The 21,758-nt window shown below is 45.2% G+C and overlaps 2 protein-coding genes across 9 annotated transcripts in view; both read left to right on the top strand.

Moving 5' to 3' along the window:
- KMT2D (lysine methyltransferase 2D) overlaps positions 1–3,382 on the top strand; it is a 41,141-nt gene extending 37,759 nt beyond the window's left edge. For all 8 annotated transcript variants that reach the window (XM_084877332.1, XM_084877336.1, XM_084877334.1 and 5 more), the window contains exons 53-55: positions 8–81; positions 205–313; positions 472–3,382. In XM_084877332.1, the coding sequence (XP_084733458.1) occupies positions 8–81; positions 205–313; positions 472–564 (276 nt within the window). In that variant the 3' untranslated portion in view covers positions 565–3,382. The remainder of the gene's footprint in view (positions 1–7; positions 82–204; positions 314–471) is intronic.
- A 116-nt stretch (positions 3,383–3,498) lies between these two features.
- Positions 3,499–20,800, top strand: PRKAG1 (protein kinase AMP-activated non-catalytic subunit gamma 1). Its single transcript, XM_084877505.1, has 12 exons — positions 3,499–3,621; positions 9,968–10,016; positions 17,608–17,717; positions 17,910–17,991; positions 18,089–18,147; positions 18,282–18,327; positions 18,436–18,490; positions 18,999–19,125; positions 19,230–19,395; positions 19,553–19,590; positions 19,853–19,999; positions 20,112–20,800. Exons 1-12 carry the CDS (start codon positions 3,613–3,615, stop codon positions 20,214–20,216), a joined length of 993 nt encoding a protein of 330 aa, XP_084733631.1. The 5' UTR covers positions 3,499–3,612; the 3' UTR covers positions 20,217–20,800.
- Positions 20,801–21,758: the final 958 nt, after the last annotated feature.

A 21,758-nucleotide genomic window follows, 5' to 3' on the forward strand; every position in this document is an offset into this window, starting at 1 on the left:
TTTCTAGAATCGAGGCATCTACATGTTCCGGATAAATAATGAACATGTGATTGATGCTACGTTGACCGGAGGCCCTGCCAGGTGAGAGGAATTAGGAAGGAGGGATTTAGGGATCTCTGACTGTGATACACGGGTTGGGCCAATAAGGAACCAAAACCATCCCAAGTTAATCATGTGGCATCCCTGCTCTGTCCCACTGCCTAGGTACATTAACCATTCCTGTGCCCCTAACTGTGTGGCGGAAGTTGTGACATTTGACAAAGAGGATAAAATCATCATCATCTCCAGCCGGCGAATCCCCAAAGGAGAGGAGGTAAGAGGAAGCATCATGAGTGAGTGACAAAGCAGCTCTCTCTTCTCTGTTATTCCCCAGAGCCAAGTTCCAAGGCCACTGCCCTCAGAGCAGATCATCTCTGCCCTCCCCAGTTCCTCTGAGGGGCTGGTACTGATTCTGCCCTCTTTTCTTAACAGCTGACCTATGACTATCAGTTTGACTTTGAGGACGATCAGCACAAGATCCCCTGCCACTGTGGAGCCTGGAATTGTCGGAAATGGATGAATTAAAAAGCTTTGAGGCTACCAGGCAGGGGAGTCCCTCCACCCCCAACCTCTTCCCTGAAAGGGATGAGAGGGAAGAGAGGTAGCGGCCAGAGCCAGGACCCAGGGCTGGGGCTGCCGGCTGACCGGAGCCCCTGGAGCAGGAGGCTGGGGCAGAGGGCCCTAGGCCAAGCCCACCCTGGGCACCAGGGATAACCCTCTTCCCTGCCATCGGCCCCCAGGCTTGCATCTCTGCCCCAGCTCCAGGAGGAGCCAGACAGAAGCAGCCATTGGGCATCTCAGGTTTGAGGGGGATATGGGCCGGGAACTACCCAGAAGCATCTGGGAGGCAGCAGGGAGCGGGGAGGAGGACGTGTGGCCGGGCCTCACAGCCCTGCTGCTCCCACTGACCTCTCCGGCCCAACTCAAGGCTGCAAAGAGACTTGACTAAGCTTGACAATCCCAAAGGCCGGGTCTCACACCTGGCCCTGCCTGCCGGGTCCTGCCCCCCCCTCACCCCCATCCCCTTCCCTCTCAATCTGTCTCTGTCTCCCTCGTATCCTCTGTGTTTCTCTCTATGGGTTTTGTTTCCTTGTTTTCCACTCTGACAAATGCAACATGAATGGGAAAGAGGCGCCCAGCTGCCCAGAAGGGCAAGCCAGGCAAGCCGGGCAAGGAGACCCCACACCCACACCTACCTCATTTAAGTGTTGGATTTTTTGCTGTTTTGAAATGTGAGACCCTCTCCAAGCCCCCTACTGCCCCAACTCTCTCCCCCACCTCACTGCCCTCTTCTGAGTGGGTGGAAGGGGGGTAGGAGGAGGAAGAAAACAACAACAACAAAAAATCCATCTTTGTTTTTAATTCTGGGCATGGGATGGCGGCTGAGGCTAATGATGATGAAGATTGGGGATGACTGGCCCCTAGTTGCTCTAGGACTTCCTTCTCCATCTGGACATGGGGGTAGGAGGGATGTGCTAAACCTAGGTCCAGGATATTTCCCTCCTGTTTTCCCAACCCCATCATGAGCCCATTTGCCCTCCAGCCCCTGGATGGGGTGGGTGGGTGATAGAGGTGAGGGCTATCCCTGAGTGGCATGCCCATACCCAGTGAGGCGGGGTGTGGCCCAGAGCTCCCACTTTCCCTCAGTCACCAAACTGCTGCTGGTCTGGTGGGAAGAGGTGGTGATGTGGGGGTGGGGAGCTTAGTGTCAGCACGGGGAGGGTGGGGGGTATTTATCTATTTATACATGGGATTGTACATAGTCTTGTGGGGCATGGGGGAGCCGGCTGGAGGTGAGAACCCTCCCCTCTCCCCCCACCCTCGGGGAGAGCAAATGTAAAACTACTAATTTTTGTGCTTTATATATTCTATATAAATATATCTATTTTCTTTTTACAAAACCAGTTTATAAATGGTAGGGGGGTGTGGGGCGGATACATGGAGCTCCCCTTGTGGGGGGGCCCCCTCCATTACCCAACCTACCGCCCTTTTCCTCACCCCCTCCTCCCCACCCCCTGGCTGTGACTGCTGTAAGATGGGGGTATAGAGGCTGGGCAATTCCCACCCCCTATTGTATAGTTGGACTATTATAACGCACAAAAGTGAGCTGGCCCCAGGGGGAGCCAGAGGGTGATGGGTTCCCTGCCTCCCTTTCCTTCCCCTTTCTGCCCAAGCTTGTGCTGCAGTTGAACCTCTTCCTGGTGTAGGGGTAGATCAGGGGGTGGGTGAAGCCCCACACCCCTGTGTGGTAGGGAGCCATGGGGATGAAGATGAAGCTTATATGCAGTTCTCTCCTAGGGGCTGTGGGCAAAGGGCATTTTGTAATTAATATTTTCAAGAATCAAATGTATGGAGTGTAGGGATGGGCTTGGTGGTTGGTGGTGGATGGGTGGGCCTGCTGGAAGGGGAGCACAGTCGCTGTTGTGATTTTAGGTTTGTTTTTGTTTGTTTTTGAATTGGGGGATTGTGGATTGATGGGGGTAGGGAGATTTTTTTTTTTTTTTTAAGCTGCTTCCTCAACTGTTTCAAGCTGCAAATGTTTAAGAGAATAACATCCCTCCACCCTCACAGAAACCACTGTAATTAAATCAGACAGTGGGGAGACTGGGCTGCTGCTCCCAAAGCCATTGGATGTCCCTTTTCCAAGAGCAAAAGGTCTAGGCTACAGGGATGGGGAGATTGGCTCTTGTGAGTCAGGCTCTGGTTGGGGCCTGGGCCCTGGGATTGGGAAAAGGGGATGGGGCAGACTTTGTAAGCATATGCTAGGTATCCGATAGTCCTGTAGAATTTAGTAAAGAAACCTTATACAGTTTTTAATTTTTATATAAACTAACTCAGACCCAAGTTACAAGGTTGGAATTTTGGTTGTTGGGTGTTTTTTTTTTTTTTTTTTGGTTTTTTTTTTTAAGTACCCCGCCTGTATAATTGCATCAGAATTCCCTCCTCCTCCCTCCCCCGTGTTTGTATTTTGGGTTGGTTTACACTTGCACATCTTCAATTTTCAGTTTTTCCCCTTTACAGTCTAATCCCCTCACCTCCAGGACCCCCCCCCCCTTTTAAAAAAAATAAATCGCTGACAAGTGTGAATCCCGTGAAGACTTTATTTTGTGTTGTGTGTATCCTGTACAGCAAGGTTGGTCTTTCGTAACAGCGGATGAAATGATTCCCTTTTAAAGTGCCCTCCCTCCACCCCCAGCGCCCCTGTCCTTGGCATGTTTTGTATCAGCGATCATTCTGAACTGTACATAATTTATGTTGCAAGAGGCAAAGGGCAAGTTTTGGATTTTGCTTCTTCCAAGTTTGTTTTTAAACGACAAATAAAAAGAGAACATTTTAAATACAAGTGGCTCCGTCCTGTCACCCTCGCCGTCAGCCCGATCCGTGAGGTCCGACAGGACCCAGGGGAGGGCGCCTACCAGGCCCGGCCGCGCCGGAAAGCGAGCTCCGCGCCTTCCGCCCTTGCTGGCGTTGGTTCTGACGCAAGCGGAAGTGGCGTCGCGGTACCGGACATGGGGCGGGGCCACCCCTTCCCCGGCGAGCCTCTAAAGAACGCAGCCAGCGGCGCCTTTTGCAATGGAGACGGTGAGGAGCGCGGAAAGGGGGCTGGGAGGCCTGGGCAGGGGCGGGCGCTGGTGCCCAGTAGCCGGGAAGCCGGGGGTCTGTCCTGTCCGTGCTCCTGCCCCCCGCTCCTTCCCGGGCGCATCTCCGCGGACTGGGCCTGCCTTCCGCTCGCCGTACTCAGCCCGAGTGGGCAGTGACACCGAGCTCCCTCCTCAAATGCCGCGCGCACCCTGGCGATTTCAGGGCTCCTTTCGTCTTAGCACCTCAGGCCCCTCAGAGGTGGTGATTCGGCCTTCCTGTGAGAGGCGGGAGGGGGGGTCCCCCCGCTTGCAGGCATCACCTGGCCCGGGTTGTCTTAAGTGTGATCCCTGCAATGCCTGGCAGTAGGGACATCTGAAAGACTTATATTGCCGCAAGGTGTCCACCGAGCTCCCATTCTCCTAATAAAACTGAAAAGTGGGGTTTCTCTAAAGGAGGGATTATTCAGTGGTAGAGGCCGCTGTGTCCCTGGACAAGTTTTAGGTCATTCCCAGCTCTGCGATTCCAAGCAGGCATGTTGGCATTTCATTCTTGGCGAGCAGGCATTGACCAAGTGTGGCAGGTCTGTCACCCTTCCCGGGATGCTGCAGGCTGCCTGCTACAGGGACCCACTTCACTATCAGGAGCCTTTTCTAGCACTCTGGAACCCTTCCCATTAATTCCCTCTCCGGAGTTTTTAATCATGTAATCTGTCAGGCAGAATATTTCTTCCTATCTTGGTTTTTATCATCTGCTACTGTAGTTGTGTATAGGCTGCAGGTTCACTGTTCTTTGGGTCAGTTATCTGCCCAGAGTAATTATTTTACCGTATACTTTCTCTACCTGCATAGAGGTCATGTCCCTCAGGTTATAAAGAAGAAAACAAACCAAAGTGGTGAAGTGATTTGCAATTGCTCCCCTAGGCAAGAGGGTCATATATATATAATTTCAGAGAGGAAGGGAGAGAGAGAGAAACATCAATGATGAGAATCATTGATCAGCTGCCTCCTGCATGCCCCACACGGGATCAAGCCCGCAAGTCGGCATATGCTCTGATGGAGAATCAAACCGTGATCTATTTCATAGGTCAATGCTCAACCACTGAGCGACCGTGGCAGGGCACAAAGTATTTTTATATAGATTTTATAATTTAACCCTTGCACTTTTTGTACTGGATTAGGTTCTTGGGATAGAAATTATTTTAAAAAGAAAACCCCTGTTTTTGAAGATGCTCAGCCTGGAGTGGGGCTGAGGGCAAGCCAGTGACAGCTTTTATTTAAGGTAGACTATAATAAATGCTGTTTTCAGGAGGCAAACAAAGGACTGTGGAAGCATAGGGGAGGGAGAAATTACTGTGAACCTGAGAGAGGGCACTGCAGGCTGAGAGAACGGTGTGAGCAAGGGCATAGAAATCCAGGTATGTAGAGATTAATTGAGGAAGAGCCAGTGGCTTAATGTTGCTGGAGTTTGGGATTTGGGTCACAGTGAGGCGGAAATAGGCTGAGGTCGGGTTGAAGGTATTGAATACCTTGCTAAATTTAGTCTTTGTAATAAGGGAACCCATGAAGATTTATGAGCAAGGCAGTGAGTGTGATTAAAGAATGTTCTTTTTAATATACATATACATATATATATATATATTTTTTTTAATTAATTTCAGAGAGAAGGGGAGAGGGGAGACAGAAACACCAATGATGAGAGAGAATCATTGATTGGCTGCCTCTTGCATGTCCCCAGATTGAGCCTGTAACCAGGGCATATGCCCTTGACCGGAATTGAACCCAGCACCCTTCAGTCCACAGGCCAGTGCTCTATCCACTGAGCTAAACTAGCTAGGGCAAGAATGTTCTTAACAGCGTTCTGTAAATGGATGGATCTTCAGAAAGTAGTGAGTTCCTAGTTGCTAGAGATGAAAGTCCCTCCCAAAACTGAGATGCTTGGCTGGCAAAAGAACGTGGTGACGGCATGAAAGAAGAATTAAAGAAGAGATAGCCTGACCTGTGTGGCTCAGTGGTTGAGCATTGACCTATGAACCAGGAGGTTACTATTCAATTCCCAGTCAGGGCACGCGGCTGGAATATGGGTTAAATCCCCAATGTGAGGCTTGCAAGAGGCAACTAATCAGTGATTCTCATCACTTATTTTTTTAAATATATTTTTATTGATTTCAGAGAGGAATGGAGAGAGAGAGATAGAAACATCAGTTTAGCTGATAGATGTTAAGGATAGGTTTAGGTCAGTGGTTGGCAAACTCATTAGTCAATCAAGCCAAATATCAACAGTACAACGATTGCAATTTCTTTTGAGAGTCAAAATTTTTTTTTAAATATATTTTTTATTGATTTTTTACAGAGAGGAAGGGGGAGAGAGAGAGAGAGAGAGCTAGAAACGTCGATGAGAGAGAAACATCGACCAGCTGCCTCTTGCACACCCCCCACCGGGGATGTGCTCGCAACCAAGGTACATGCCCCTGACCGGAGTCGAACCTGGGACCTTTCAGTCCGCAGACCGATGCTCTACCACTGAGCCAAACCGGTTTCGGCTGAGAGAGCCAAATTTTTTAAACTTAAACTTATTCTAATGCCACTTCTTCAAAATAGACTTGCGCAGGCTGTGTTATTTTGTGGAAGAGCCACACTCAAGGAGCCAAAGAGTCGCATGTGGCTCGCGAGCCGCAGTTTGCCGACCACAGGTTTAGGTCATGCTCTGCTCTTGTGATTCTAAGCAGACATGTTGGCATAGCTCATTCTTAGAGGAATCAAGATTTCAGTTTTTAAGCACCTAGGAGGAGAGCAGTGCCAAAAACAAATATGGGAATCACAGTAAAGATAATAGGATTGGAGGGACAGATGCTGTTCTGCTTTGCATTGAAACACTTGAAGAGTCTGTGACATCTGTGGTTGTCTAGCAAACAATTGAAAATATGGATTATGCCGAAACTGGTTTGGCTCAGTGGATAGAGCATCGGCCTGCGGACTGAAGGGTCCCGGGTTCGATTCCAGTCATGGGCATGTACACTGGTTGCGGGCACATCCCCAGTGCAGGAGGCAGCTGATTGATGACTCTCTCTCATCGATGTTTCTAACTCTTTATCTCTCTCCCTTCCTCTCTCTAAAAAAATCAATTAAATAAATAAATAAATAAATAAATAAATAAAAGAAAATATGGATTAGGAGTCTGAAATTGTGAATCTATGTGCCTTTCTACTAGTATTTTGTACTTAGGTAGTACAGTGGTACTTTCTCAGGTCCCCTATATTATTTTTAAAAATATATTTCTATGGATTTCAGAGAGGAAGGGAGAGGGAGAGAGAGATAGAAACAGTGGTGAGAGAGAATCATTAATCAGCTGCGTCCTGCACACCCCACACTGGGGATCGAGCCCACAATCCAGGCACATATACATGCCCTAACCCAGAATCGAACCATGATCTCTTGGTTTATAGTACTGAGCCACACTGGTCAAACTCCCCATGTTATTAAAAGTTGAGGGGAGCCCTAGCTGTTTTGGCTCAGTGGGTAGAGCATCAGCCTGCAAACTAAAGGGTCCCGGGTTCGATTTTGGTCAAGGGCATGTTCCTGGGTTTAGGGCTGGATCCCCAGTATGGGTCCTGTAGAAGGTAGCCAACCAATGATTCTCTCATCATTGATATTTCTACCTCTCTCTCCTTCCTTCCTCTCTGAAATCAACAAAAATATATCTTAAAAAAAGTTGAGAGGAATGGACATTATTACCCCACTCCTGTGTGGAGAGAGAGGAAGATAAAGTCATATTCAGTTGTGGTGTCTAACTCTCTTCTGTAGTTATCTGTGTTTCTATTTTGCTGGATGTCTCTTTTTTCTCTCTAACTTAGTCTTAGTCTTTGTTCATATTAGCATGCATCATTATCATCAGTTTGAAAGTTAAGAAATAAAAACAGCCGAAACCAGTTTGGCTCGGTGGATAGAGCGTCGGCCTGTAGACTGAAAGGTCCCAGGTTCGGTTCCGGTCAAGGGCACGTACCTTGGTTGCGGACACATCCCTAGTGAGGGGTGCAGGAGGCAGCTGATCGATGTTTCTCTCTCATCAATGTGTCTAACTTTCTTTCTTTCTTCCTTCCTTCCTTCCTTCCTTCCTTCCTTCCTTCCTTCCTTTTTAAAATATATTTTATTGATTTTCTACAGAGAGGAAGGGAGAGGAACAGAGAGCCAGAAACATCGATGAAAGAGAAACATCGATCAGCTGCCTCCTGCACACCCCCTACTGGGGATGTGCCCGCAATCAAGGTACATGCCCTTGATCGGAATCAAACCCGGGACCCTTGAGTCCGCAGGCCTACGCTCTATCCACTGTGCCAAACCGGTTTCGGCAGATGTGTCTAACTTTCTATCTCTCTCCTTTCCTCTCTGTAAAAAAACTCAATAAAATATTTTAAAAATATATATATATATTTTTTTATTGATTTTGTACAGAGAGGAAGGGAGAGAGATAGAGAGTTAGAAACATCGATGAGAGAGAGTCATCGATCAGCTGCCTCTTGCACACCCCCTACTGGGGATATGCCCGCAACCAAGGTACATGCCCTTGACCGGAATCGAACCCGGGACCTTTCAGTCCCCAAGCCGACGCTCTATCCATTGAGCCAGACCGGTCCCGGCAATAAAATATATTTAAAAAAAACAAAACAATATGCAGAATCCCATGTTATATGGTATGGGGGATATAAATAAGTATAAAATAGTTCCAGGATTCCAGGAATTTATAATCTGTTTGGATAGATAATGAGCAAAATAACTAACACATTTTGGTATGTAAATATTTTATGGTGGCTATAATAATTTCTACAAGTAGCTGTTTCTGTTTCTTTCTATATAGACTTTAGTGAGACTATTATATAACTTGTGTATCTTTTTCTTAAATTGATTTTAGAGAGAGGAAGGGAGTGAGGGAAAGAAACATCGATTTGTTCCACTTATGCATTCATTGGTTAATTTTTTTAAATTGATTTTTTACAGAGAGGAAGGGAGAGGGATAGAGAGTTAGAAACATCAATGGAAGAGAAACATCGATCAGCTGCCTCCTGCATACTTCCCACTGGTGATGTGCCTGCAACCAAGGTGCATGCCCTTGACCGGAATTGAACTGGGACCTTTAAGGTTCCGCAGGCCAGTGGTCTATCCACTGAGCCAAACCAGTTAGGGCCATTGGTTAATTCTTACATATGCCCTGACTGGGGAGTGAACCTACCATCTTGGTGTATCGGAATGATGCTTTAACAGTTAGACTCTAACCAACTGAGCTACCCGGCCAGAGCCCATGTGTGTATCTTTAGCACTAAATAGCCAGCCCTTTCTCCCACTTAAAAGAGATGAGGCTGCTCTTCTGATAGCCTTGCCAAAATGCCAAGCCAAGTTGATGATCTTATGCAGCCCAGAGAAGATTATCCCCCTCACCCTGGCCCATTGGGGCAGGAAGTTTAAGGCTATCCTGCCAACTTGACCCTGCTTACCAGTTTCCCATGTTCAATCCAAGGCCTTTAACTTCATATTACTACGGCATCTATATAGGTGGAATAAGACTTTAAGTTAGTTTGGGGATATTACCCACAGCAAATAGAGCCAAACTGTTGATTCCAGTTGATGAAAATTACGATCCTTCCTGGGTTCCTAGATAACAATGAAATTTCCAAATGTTTCCACTTGAGGGAGCATAGAGATCATTCTAAAGGTTTCTCTGTATTCAAAGCACTCTCTAATAGACTGTCATGGGCAAGGAGACTTGGAAAACCAGCATCCTCTGGGTTTCTTAAGGGTGCTGAGAGAACTGAAGTTCCTCATTCAGAACATTTATGCTCTTCATCCACCCCTCAGTCATTCTAACTTTGACCGTCAGCTGCTGGGATACTCCCTAGATTGGCCCTCTCAGTGGTAAGGTGTATGCCCGATCCCGGTGCCTACAGTTATGCTTAGTGAGTGTTTGGGAAAGCAGTGTTTTCTCTGGCTTGTGTGTTTTTATAGAGTAGACCTGTGAGAATCTTGTGGCACCAGCTCTAAGCTCAGATTTTTTTAGTCTCAGCTTTAAGACCTCCTGTTTCACTGGGTAGTATAGATATAAGGACATGAGCTTAGGAAATGCACAGATCTGTGTTCAAATCGCTATTCCACCCTTATCAGCCATATGACCTTGGGCAAGTTGCTTAAACCTCAGTTTCCTAATCTGTGAAAATAAGGCTAACAATAGTATTTACCTCAGGGTTATGAAGATTAAATGAGATAATACAGCACTTTAAAGGCAGTTGTCAGCCCTTCTAATGCTAAGCTAAAATGATGGAGCCCAGGATAGCCTGAATCTTTGTTTCTCTTGTCTCCAGGTCATTTCTTCAGATAACTCCTCAGCTCTGGAAAATGAGTATCCTCAAGGTAAGTGCCCTAAAGAAAGGAAACTGGGTATGAAAGCAGTAGCCCAACGCCAACTTCTGCAATGCTTTTAAACCTCTCCCAAGGTCCCCCTTGGGAAATGAAAGCTGACCAGATAATGTACCAAACCATATAAACCAGGAACAGTAATTTGGCAAGATCACCAAGGAAAAATCTTGGGTAGAGTAGGGATGATTAATATCAAACCACCTGAGAGAAACTTTTGAGATACAGGGAAACTTCCACAGGCAATAGTAGGCTGGCTAACGAGGTTTTAGAAGTTTCTGGTATTTTCAAAGTAGCACAGAAGTAATGCCACTAGAAGTTTTTATCATCCAGCAAGCTCAGTAAAGTCACTGAGTGTACACAGGAATTACAGAAAGGCCTTGAAAGTCCTTAGAACTAATCTAGAATAGAGGTACTAAACCCTAAAGTCCAGGCGATTCCAATATTGTACCTGTTTAGAATGGAATGGCCCAATTCTAGGTCATCTAGAAATAGGCAGAACTCACAGGCACCTCTGGTAAAGGATTTTGGCCAGGAATACTCTTAAGTCTAAGGACACATTTAGGGCATTAGGAGTACACACTTTCTCAGAGGATTGAAATAGGGCCTAAGATCCTAGGACATATTAAAGTTTTATGAGGTCTTTACAAGAATTTATATATATTTTTTTATATATATATATATATATTTTTTTTTAATTGATTTTTTACAGAGAGGAAGGGAGAGAGATAGAGAGCTAGAAACGTCGATGAGAGAGAAACATCGACCAGCTGCCTCTTGCACACCCCCTACCGGGGATGTGCCCGCAACCAATGTATATGCCCTTGACCGGAATCGAACCCGGGACCCTTCAGTCTGCAGGCCAACGCTCTACCACTAAGCCAAACCGGTTTCGGCTACAAGAATTTTTTTAATATTCCATTTTCATTTTGTTGGTAACCCCAAAAGGATAATCATATAGTGATATTTTTAATTATCTGAATGGCTCTTGATAATTGAGTACTGCCACATGGTATCAAGTGTTATTTTATGTTTCTGAGTACATTTACATCAACATCAAGTCGGGGGCCAAAAATTGCCTACATAGACCAAGCAGTGATGGGTGCATATGACAACAACCTGTAGGTCTTGCCACGTCTAAAAGGAGGCAGTAACTATCCAGGTCTGGTCAATTGTTACTATTCAGAATTCAAGACCTACTTTTGGCAGAAACTAAGAATTTTGAAAAGAAACTAAGAATCTGGGTTTGTATGTAAATCTCCAGATTTTTAAAATTATTTTAGAGAGAGACTAGAGAAAGAAACAGTGCTGGCTGCCCCTACTGTGGATTGAAATGATAGTATTTAATCTTAAACTGATGCCAAAAGACATGTTTTTTTTGGAGTCTGTGAGTTTTCAAATTTGAAAACCAATAGTGAGCTTCTAGTTAAAAATCGTGGATTGAATGTATACATCTACTTTCATTCCTTCACAAAAAGCTGCTAAAATAAACATAAAGACTTTTTAAGGTACAAATACACTAAAATAGGAAGAACAAGAGAGGAGGCCATAGCAATGAATTTTGAAAGCGGGAAAGCAGACAGATGAGTGGCAAATGACTTAGCAGACCTGAGAAAGCTGAATTATACACTAAGTGGCCAGATTATTATGATCTCTGAACTGATATTAATCTGGCCACTCAATGTATATCCTTTTTTTTTTTTAAAATATATTTTATTAATTTTTTACAGAGAGGAAGGGAGAGGGATAGAGAGCTAAAAACATCGATGAGAGATAAACATCGACCAGCTGCCTCTTGCACACCCCCTACTGGGAATGTGCCCGCAACCAATGTACATGCCCTTGACCGGAATCAAACCTGGGACCTTTCAGTCCTCAGACCAAGACTCTATCCACTGAGCCAAACCTGTTTAGGCTCAATGTATATTCTATATAATAAAAGGCTAATATGCAAATTGTCCCCTCGAGCAGGAGTTCAACCAGCATGCAAGCCAGCCAACTTCCCATGTCCCCTCCCCCTGGCCAGGCTGGCCAGACCCCACCCACACATGAATTCATGCACCAGGACTCTAAAATATATATATTGAGTGGCCAGGTTATTATGCATTCAGAGATTATCATAATCTGGCCACTCAGTGTAAACTAGCAGTGGGGAAAGCCAAGAAGCACTGAAGGTCTAGGAAGCAGTCAGATCCCAAGACTCCCTCCTTCATTGAGTGCAGTTGGACAACTCCCCTTTCCAACTTTGGCAAAGACTGGAGGTCTGGAGAGAGGTATGGGTCCAGCTGAGGACTGAGGTACTTCACTAACAGGAAAAGTGAACTATACTTAATGCCAAAATCCAAGGCCTTTTCCCCCTTCCAGTTTCCAGAATGTTGACAGGAAAGACTTTACCTTCCAAGCACAGCATCTACACTAATAGAAAAAAAGATGCAAATTGACCTTACCTTTGTGACACCCACCAGCCAATCAGGAGTGAGTATGCAAATTAACAATAAAGATGGGTTAATTTGCATGCGCAGGCACTGAGCTGCTGGGGATGGGGCAGGACACTTGCCATGGCGACAGTGCAGGCAGTCAGCACCACCCCAGCCGCTCTGGGCCTCTGGGCAGTGTGGGAAGGCAGAAGCATCTCCGGCTAGAACGGAGGCCATGCAGGCAACCAGGGGAACGAAGGCCCATTCTTGCAGGAATCTTCATTCATGCATTGGGCCACTACAAATATAAATGTTGAGTGTTCCCTGTCTAAATGGCTCATTTAGCCGGGACCGGTTTGGCTCAGTGGTAGAGCGTCGGTCTGCGGACTGAAAGGTCCCAGGTTCGATTCTGGTCAAGGGCATGTACCTTGGTTGCGGGCACATCCCCAGTGGGGGATGTGCAAGAGGCAGCTGGTCGATGTTTCTCTCTCATTGGCGTTTCTAACTCTCTGTCCCTCTCAATTCCTCTCTGTGTAAAATCAATAAAATATATATTTAAATAAATAAATAAATGGCTCATTTACACACTTAGGGCTTCCAGTCAGCTTTAAAAACTCCACTCTTAAAATATGGTTTGAATTTTCCTTTAATCAAAGATTACTAGAGATCTAAAGAAAGCCTCTAATGTTTATAAAAAAAGATGATCCATGAAAAGGAACAAAGCAAAAACAATGGAGGGGAAAAGTAAATGCATAAAGAAGAAAACTTCAAATTAACAATACATACTCAGAGGAAGAATATATTAGCACCATGAAACAAGTACCAGGATACACTCCTTTTCTAAAACTTTTAGAAAACAAAAAGGACCTCTTGGGCATTAAAAATATAGTAGCAGCCCAGTGGGCGTGGCTCAGTGGTTGAGCGTTGACCTATAGAAGGTCAGGGTTGATTCTTAATCCTCATTGTGGGGCGTGCAGGAGACAGCCAATCAATGATTCTCATCATTGATGTTTCTTTTTCTTTTCTTTCTTTTTTTCTTTTTTTTACAGAGAGGAATGGAGAGGGATAGAAAGTTAGAAACATCAATGGAAGAGAAACATCGATCAGGTGCCTCCTGCACACCCCTTATTGGGGATGTGCCCACAACCAAGGTACATGCCCTTGACCGGCATCGAACTCAGGACCCTTCAGTCTGCAGGCTGATGCTCTATCCACTGAGCCAAACCAGTTAGGCTCATCATTGATGTTTCTCTCTCTCTCTCCTTCTCCATCTCTGAAATCAATAAAAATACATTTTTAAAAAAGAAGGAAAAAATATATAGGATAGCAAAATTTTTTAAATAAACATGAGGTTTCAAAATCAAGTTGAGAAAATCTACCAGAAGTAGAATTAAAAATGAAAGAAGTAGCCAAAACTGGTTTGGCTCAGTGGATAGAGTGTCGGCCTGTGGACTGGAAGGTCCCAGGTTCGATTCTGGTCAAGGGCATGTACATTGGTTGCGGGCACATCCCCGGTGGGGGGTGTGCAGGAGGCAGCTGGTCAATGTATCTCTCTCATCGATGTTTCTAGCTCTCTAACCCTCTCCCTTCCTCTCTGTGAAAAATCAATAAAGTATATTAAAAAAAAAAAAACAAAAAAAATCAAAGAAGTAAAACCTGGCTGGCATGGCTCAGTGGTTAAGCTTCAACTTATGAACCAGGAGGTCACAGTTCGATTCTTGCTCAGGGCATGTGCCTGGGCTAGACCCCCAGTATGGGGCATGCAGGAGGCAACCAATCAATGCTGTTTCTTTCTCATTGATGTTTCTCTCTCTCTCTCCCTTATTCTCTCTCTAAAAAGTAAAAATAAAACATTTTTAAAAAGCTAAGTAGAAAACAGGAGGAAAAAAAAAACGATATTTTAAAAACAACAATAAAAACTCACCCCCCAAAAAATAAAATCTTCAAGGGTCAGTCTAGGAATTCCAACATCTAAATAATAGGAGTTACAGAAAGAGAAAAATGACAACACAAAGCACTGGTAGGACTTGTTAAATATTCAGCACAGTGGATGAAATTCACCCATCCAAAGCACAATTGTCATGAGATTTCAAAATGCTGGAAACAAAGAGAAGACCCTGAGTTTCCAGAGCGGTAAAAACAAATCACATACAAAGAGTCAGAATTGCTTCAGACTCTGAACATACCAGAAGCTGCAAGGCAATGAAGCAAGGTCTTCAACATCCTGCAGGAAAATAAATTCTAACCTTGAATTCTGTATCCATCCAAATTCTAAATCAAAGAGAGTGTAAAAGATACCTGCAGGCTGCAAGGTCTCAAAAAAAATTTACCTCTCATGCACCCTTTCTCAAGAAGCTGTTGAAAGATGTGCTCCACCAAAACAAGGGGGTAGTCAAAAAGATGAAAACATGGGTACAGGACACAAGGAATGCCGTACAGGAGAGTCGTGAAAGGGGTCCTCTTGATGGTAATGAGAGAAGATTTCAAGGTGACAGCAGTGCATACGAGGCAAACCAGCCCAGATTTGAGCCAGTCACAAAGCTCCAGAGAGACTTCTTTGTGTAGTTTAAATTGATAGGCTGTGCTTCTGAATTTCTTACAAGGATATTTAAAGAACTTGTGAAGTTTGGGGATTGAATTAGTTATAAATACTATACATAGAAAATTAAGCAAATGAAGAGACAATTGTTAATTCCAGGGAAAATAAAGTTGTGAAAGAGTTTACTATTTCCCTTAGCTCTGAATAATGAATATTTAGTCAAAATTATTTAAATATTGATGTAACCAACATTATATTTTAATTTTTGGAAGAATGGGGGAAATGGATGGTGCATGTTTGTAATAGGGCCCTGTTAGAAAATAGAACAAAATGCTGAAACCGGTTTGGCTCAGTGGTAGAGCGTCGGTCTGCGGACTGAAAGGTCCCAGGTTTGATTCCGGTCAGGGGCATGTACATTGGTTGCGGGCACATCCCCAGTAGGGGGTGTACAAGAGGCAGCTGGTCGATGTTTCTCTCTCATCCATGTTTCTAGCTCTCTATCTCTCTCCCTTCCTCTCTGTGGAAAATCAATAAAATATATATTTTTTTTAAAAAAGGAAAAAAAAATAGAACAAAAAACTTTCATATTTCTTGGATGATAATGGATAATTCCCAAAAGTGAAAAAAATAAAAAAGGAGCAAAAAAGTACCAAAATGCCCTAGCTGGTTTGGGTCAGTGGATAGAGCATTGGCCTGTGTGACTTCGGGTCCCAGTGGAGGCTTGATTCCCATCAAGGGCACATGCCTGGATTGTGGGCTTGATCCCAGGTAGCAGCAGATCAGTGATTCTCATCATTGATGTCTCTCTCTTTCTCTTTCTCTTTCTCTCTCTCTCTCTCTCCCCTCTCTCTCTCTCAAATCAGTAAGAAATATATCTTTTTTTTTTTGCCGAAGCCGGTTTGGCTCAGTGGTAGAGCGTCGGTCTGCGGACTGAAGGGTCCCGGGTTCGATTCCAGTCAGGGGCATGTACGTTGGTTGCGGGCACATCCCTGGTAGGGGGTGTGCAAGAGGCAGCTGGTCGATGATTCTCTCTCATCGACGTTTCTAGCTCTCTCTCTCCCTTCTTCTCTGTAAAAAATCAATAAAATATATATTTAAAAAAAAAAAAAAGAAAGAAATATATCTTTTTTAAGCACCAAAATAATCAGCTAAAAGAGATTTCATCTCTGGGTAAGGGTTATTATAGGGAGTGGGTGCCAGGGATGGCAGTTTTTCTTGACAAAATTTGTAGAACAATTTGACACTTTAAACTGAGTACCTGAATAAGTTTGGTAAAAAAAAAAAAAAAAAATAGAAGTTAAAGACAAACAACTGGCATAGGATTAAGTACATGAACTTTGGAATCAGGTAAATCTGTGTTTGAGTATTGTCACTTCACTTACTGATGGTGTGAACTGTTTCCACCTTTCTCACCTGAAAAATGAGGACAATATTTGCTTACAGATTTATTGAAAGGATTAAATAAATAATGCACCATTTTTAAGTATACATAGTATAGTGGGGAGCATATTTGGGCTGTTATTTTGGGGCTTGTTTCTCTAGTTAGACCAAGCAATTAAAATCAAAAGATTGGAAAGGTAAACACAGCCAGGGTCTTTCATTTGACCGGAATAGGTGGGATGATTTCTCATTCACAGGGTTATCCCAGGATGGACTCTCAGGATGTTTTAGTCCAGGTTGAACACTGAGATCCAACTTCATGTTAACCTGAAATGGCCCAACTTGGACCATGATGTTCTCATCTGAAGCTTACTTTAAAAAAAATTTAAAAAAGGAAGATGCTTACTTGAATTTTAAGAAGCTTACTTACATCTTAATTGAGAAAAGATAATTTAAATGTGCTAAATATATGAAAGGGAAAACTTGAGTTAAAGATAAGAAAAAAATTTTTTAGACTAGAACAGTTTAATGAAAAATATAGACTTTCTGTTTTAGTCAGCCAAGGAACCAACAGATGCAGTCTTACCTGGAAATGGAGGTTGGATGAAATGGTTTCTAAGAGGCTGTACTCCTAATGGAATAGTAGGAACAAATCAGATTAAAATAGAGTGCCTTATAAAAAATCTGCTCTAGCCAAAACTGGTTTGGCTCAGTGGATAGAGCGTCAGCCTGAGGACTGAAAGGTCCCAGGTTCGATTCCAGTCAAGGGCATGTACCTTGGTTGCGGGCACGTTCCCAGTAGGGGGTGTGCAGGAGGCAGCTGATCGATGTTTTTCTCTCATCGATGTTTCTAACTCTCTTATCTCTCTCCATTCCTCTCAGTAAAAAAATCAATAAAATATATATATATTTTAAAAATCTGCTCTAAATATTTGAGCAACAACAACACTGTTGTATTTTCTGCCTTTTTTAAAAAAAACATTTTTTATTGATTTTTTACAGAGAGGAAGAGAGGGATAGAGAGCTAGAAATATCGATGAGAGAGAATCATCGATCAGCTGCCTCTTGCACACCCCCTACTGGGGATTTGCCCGCAGCCAATGCACACGCCCTTGACCGGAATTGAACCTGGGACCTTTCAGTCTGCAGGCCGAGGCTCTATCCATTGAGCCAAACCGGTTTCAGCATTTTCTGCCTTTTTGATTATGTGTTTTACTTGGAAGGAAGCTACTAACTATCCCATCCTTTGCAGAGACCCCAGAATCCAACAATAGTGTGTATACTTCCTTCATGAAGTCTCATCGCTGCTATGACCTGATTCCCACAAGCTCCAAATTGGTTGTGTTTGACACTTCCCTGCAGGTGGGTGAAACACTTCTTCCTTCTCCTCTTTGGAACCTCTGGTTCAATACCCCTCATCCTGTCTCATCCCAAGGAGAATATCTTTGTCCTTCTGTGGGGTTAGTCTCATGTTTTCCCCAACATACCCAACCCCTGTTTCTTTAAAGTCCGCCCGTGAATTTCCCTTTGTGAATATAACTCTTTTGGCTATAGGTGAAAAAAGCTTTTTTTGCTTTGGTGACTAATGGTGTACGAGCTGCCCCTTTGTGGGATAGTAAGAAGCAAAGTTTTGTGGGTAAGCAATGTTTCTGGAACATAGTATTATTAGCATCTTATGCTGGACACGGAGAAAAGCTCTGAGCGATGCTGAGAGCTCTTGTCTTGGCCTCTAGGCATGCTGACCATCACTGATTTCATCAATATCCTGCACCGCTACTACAAATCCGCCTTGGTAAGGACCGCTGCCTAATGACCAAAACCACGTTCCCAGCCTCAGCCCCTCATTCTCATTTCCTTCCAAGCAAACCACAAGGGGTTTATGGAGCAGGGAGGTCAAGTCTCAAGTTCTGTTGCTTTTGCTTCCAGGTGCAAATCTATGAGCTGGAAGAACACAAGATAGAAACTTGGAGAGGTATGCAGAGAATTGGCGAGGGGGCGGGGGTGGGAGGATAAAGAGATGGACCTTTTCCTGGGAAATGGTTTTCCATGGTGGTATTTTGTGAACCTTTTTTCCTTTCAGAGGTATACCTACAGGACTCCTTTAAGCCACTTGTCTGCATTTCTCCTAATGCCAGGTGAGTACCAGCCACCCATTTGTACAGAAGAGGAAGAGCCGTGCCATCAGCATAGCTAAAGCACTGGATTCCGGGGCAGAAGAAAGAAAAGACACTTCCCCCAAACATGTGCATGCGCACACTGCTCCCCTTCTTTCTCCCAACCATCAGTTTTGCATTTATAAACACTCTTTATTAAAAATATATATATATTTTTTTTAATTGATTTTTTACAGAGAGGAAGGGAGAGGGATAGAGAGCTAGAAACATCGATGAGAGAGGAACATCGATCAGCTGCTTCTTGCACACCCCCTACTGGGGATGTGCCTGCAACCAATGTACATGCCCTTGACCGGAATCGAATCTGGGACCTTTCAGTCCGCAGGCCGACGCTCTATCCACTGAGCCAAACCGTTTCGGCTATAAACACTCTTAAGGAGCTGAGCTGTGGTGGAGGGAGTCGGGCAGAGAGAGGCCCAGCCTCAGGCCCAGCCTGTGGAACTTATCCTTGTCCCCCACCTTCCCACAGCTTGTTTGATGCTGTGTCTTCACTAATCCGGAACAAGATTCATAGGCTGCCAGTTATTGACCCAGAATCAGGCAACACATTGTACATCCTCACCCATAAGCGCATCCTCAAGTTCCTCAAATTATTTGTAAGTGCTCCTCAGCCGTTTTTACTTCTTATATCCTCGGAGGGGAAGGTATCCAAGGGTGCTATGGGGAGCCTTGAAAATCAAGGTGATGGTTCCTTCCTCAGATCACCGAGTTCCCCAAGCCAGAGTTCATGTCTAAGTCTCTGGAAGAGCTACAGATTGGCACCTATGCCAACATCGCTATGGTCCGCACCACCACCCCCGTCTACGTGGCTCTGGGCATTTTCGTCCAGCACCGGGTCTCCGCCCTGCCTGTGGTGGATGAAAAAGGTGAGAGAGTGGACGGGGAGGGAGGGCTCCCGGGAAGTCAGGGTGGCTCTGGGAAAATCTGCTTCCCCCTTAGCTCGGCCGGACCGTGATTCTACCTACGGCCGGGGGGAGTCTTGGATGTCAGATCCTCCTTGCTGAGCTGCCTCTGTCCCTCTAGGGCGTGTGGTGGACATCTACTCCAAGTTTGATGTTATCGTGAGTGATTGTGGAGGGGCTGGGAGGCGGGGAAAGGGGTGGCATGTTGAATGTGGAGAGGGAACAGAAGAGTCTCCTCTGGAATCTAAGGGTTTTAAGAAGCTTCCAAGCTTTCAAATTTTATTTGAAAAATAATTGAATGAGCTGGGTGTGGCTTGTGGGCATGGCTGACAACTGCCCTCTCCCTTTGGGGTCGGGTGGACTCAGGGTTTGGGGGTTGGCTCCCTTGCTTCTCTGCAAGCACCTTCTCCTCTCTCCCCAGAATCTGGCAGCAGAAAAGACCTACAACAACCTAGATGTGTCTGTGACCAAAGCCCTCCAACATCGGTCACATTACTTTGAGGGTGTCCTTAAGTGCTACCTGCATGAAACTCTGGAGACCATCATCAACAGGCTGGTAGAAGCAGAGGTAGGGGGACCAGGGACCCTGAAGGAGCTGGGGTTTGGCGAGGAGGGTAGAGCTAAGGGCTCTCCTGAATCGGGCACTGAATCTCCCTTTTTCCCCTTGTTGCTCTCTGCAGGTTCACCGACTGGTAGTGGTGGATGAGAATGATGTGGTCAAGGGAATCGTCTCCCTGTCAGACATCCTGCAGGCCCTGGTGCTCACAGGCGGAGAAAAGCCTTGAGCTTGGGGAAGGCAGCAGGTGGCACCAAGGGTTATGCCCACTCACTGCCTGCGCAAAGCTTAGAACCACAGATGAAACCTTGAGAGAACTGGGACTCTGTTCCCTGCCCAGGAGACCTCTCCCCTTCTACCTGAGAGCCAGGGAAGAGGTGGGGAATGGATTTGTAGCTGTCCTGTCCTCACCCGTGAGGAAAACTTTGAGCCTAGCCCATCCCAGCCCCTGTCCTCTTAGACGTGCCCCCATTCTGGGTGAACTGTGGGCTCTGTGCCGCTTGGACAAATTCTGATCTCTAAGAGATCCGGCTTTGCCTCTGTCTCTGCCCCTGACCCCCTCTGCCATAGCACAGCTCTTCATAAAAATATTTTTATTCATCCTGTTTCATGCTGTATGGAGGAGGCTGAGTCCACTTAATAGCATTTCTTCCCATAATGGGAGTGGGGAGGGTCATGGGGAGGAAGGCCTTTGGGTTCCTGCGCTATATTCATATGAAGAGAAGTGGGTCGGGTGGAGGAGGACTGCAAAGTGGTTTGCTAAGGTTATTGCTTTTCGTGGCAAACCTAATTAAAATGACAGGAACCTCTTCATGATATTGCAGTGTTTGCTTTTTGTAGTTGACAGTCACTACTGCTCCAACCTTTCTACTTCATATGGCTCATTCAACTCATTAGTGACGACAACACACTTTAGAGAAAACTGTCCATCAGTCGCAGTGCTTTACATACACTAATTCATTTACTCCTCAGAACAATAGGAGCTATTACACCAGTTTTATAGATTTAAAAGAAACAAAGGCACAGAGAGGCAAGCTAGCGCAAGGCAACACGCCAATAAAAAGGTTAGAGCTAGCATGTAAACCCAGTCTGGCACCAGAGCCCATGCTTCTTTATCACTATATTAGACATACTACCTTTCTAAATCTATTAAAACTGTCCTCACCCTATTCCCTACAATCCTTATCACCCCCACTCCCTTCTGCCCGGACCATAGCTGATGTCCCAGGAAAATCACATAATGGAGTTAGGTCTCCTGAGAGTAGACAGAGACATGCCACCATCAAAAGGTTGGATTCTTATTTGGATTTTGCTGAACTGGCTCTGTCTTTGAACTGAAATTCCTTATGAGTCTTCCAACGTGAGGAGGAGCTGTAGGGTATGCGCTGGGGGAGCAGCAGAGCCGTGGTCACCCCAGCTGACCGTTTCCCTGTGCTGAAACCATATGCGCCAAAACAGTAGTCAAGTCCAGCTGGCGTGGCTCAGTGATTGAGCATTGACCAGGAGACACAATTTGATTCCCAGTCAGGGCACACGCCTGTGTTACAGGTGTGATCCCCAGTGTGGGGCCTGCAGGAGGCAGCCCATCAATGATTCTCTTCCTCTCTGAAATCAATAAAATGTTTTTAAAAAACAACAGTATAAGGACACCTAGACTGTTGGGTATGCGCCCAATTCTGGATACCATCCCACCACTGCTTTGCAGGTATATCATCATCTTGGATACCAAGACCAGAAGCGATTTCAGAGTAACACCTTGCCCTACCCCCAC

The sequence above is a fragment of the Pipistrellus hanaki genome (assembly GCF_964339955.1).
Source record: "Pipistrellus hanaki genome assembly, chromosome: 3".
Taxonomy (NCBI): Eukaryota; Metazoa; Chordata; class Mammalia; order Chiroptera; family Vespertilionidae; genus Pipistrellus; species Pipistrellus hanaki.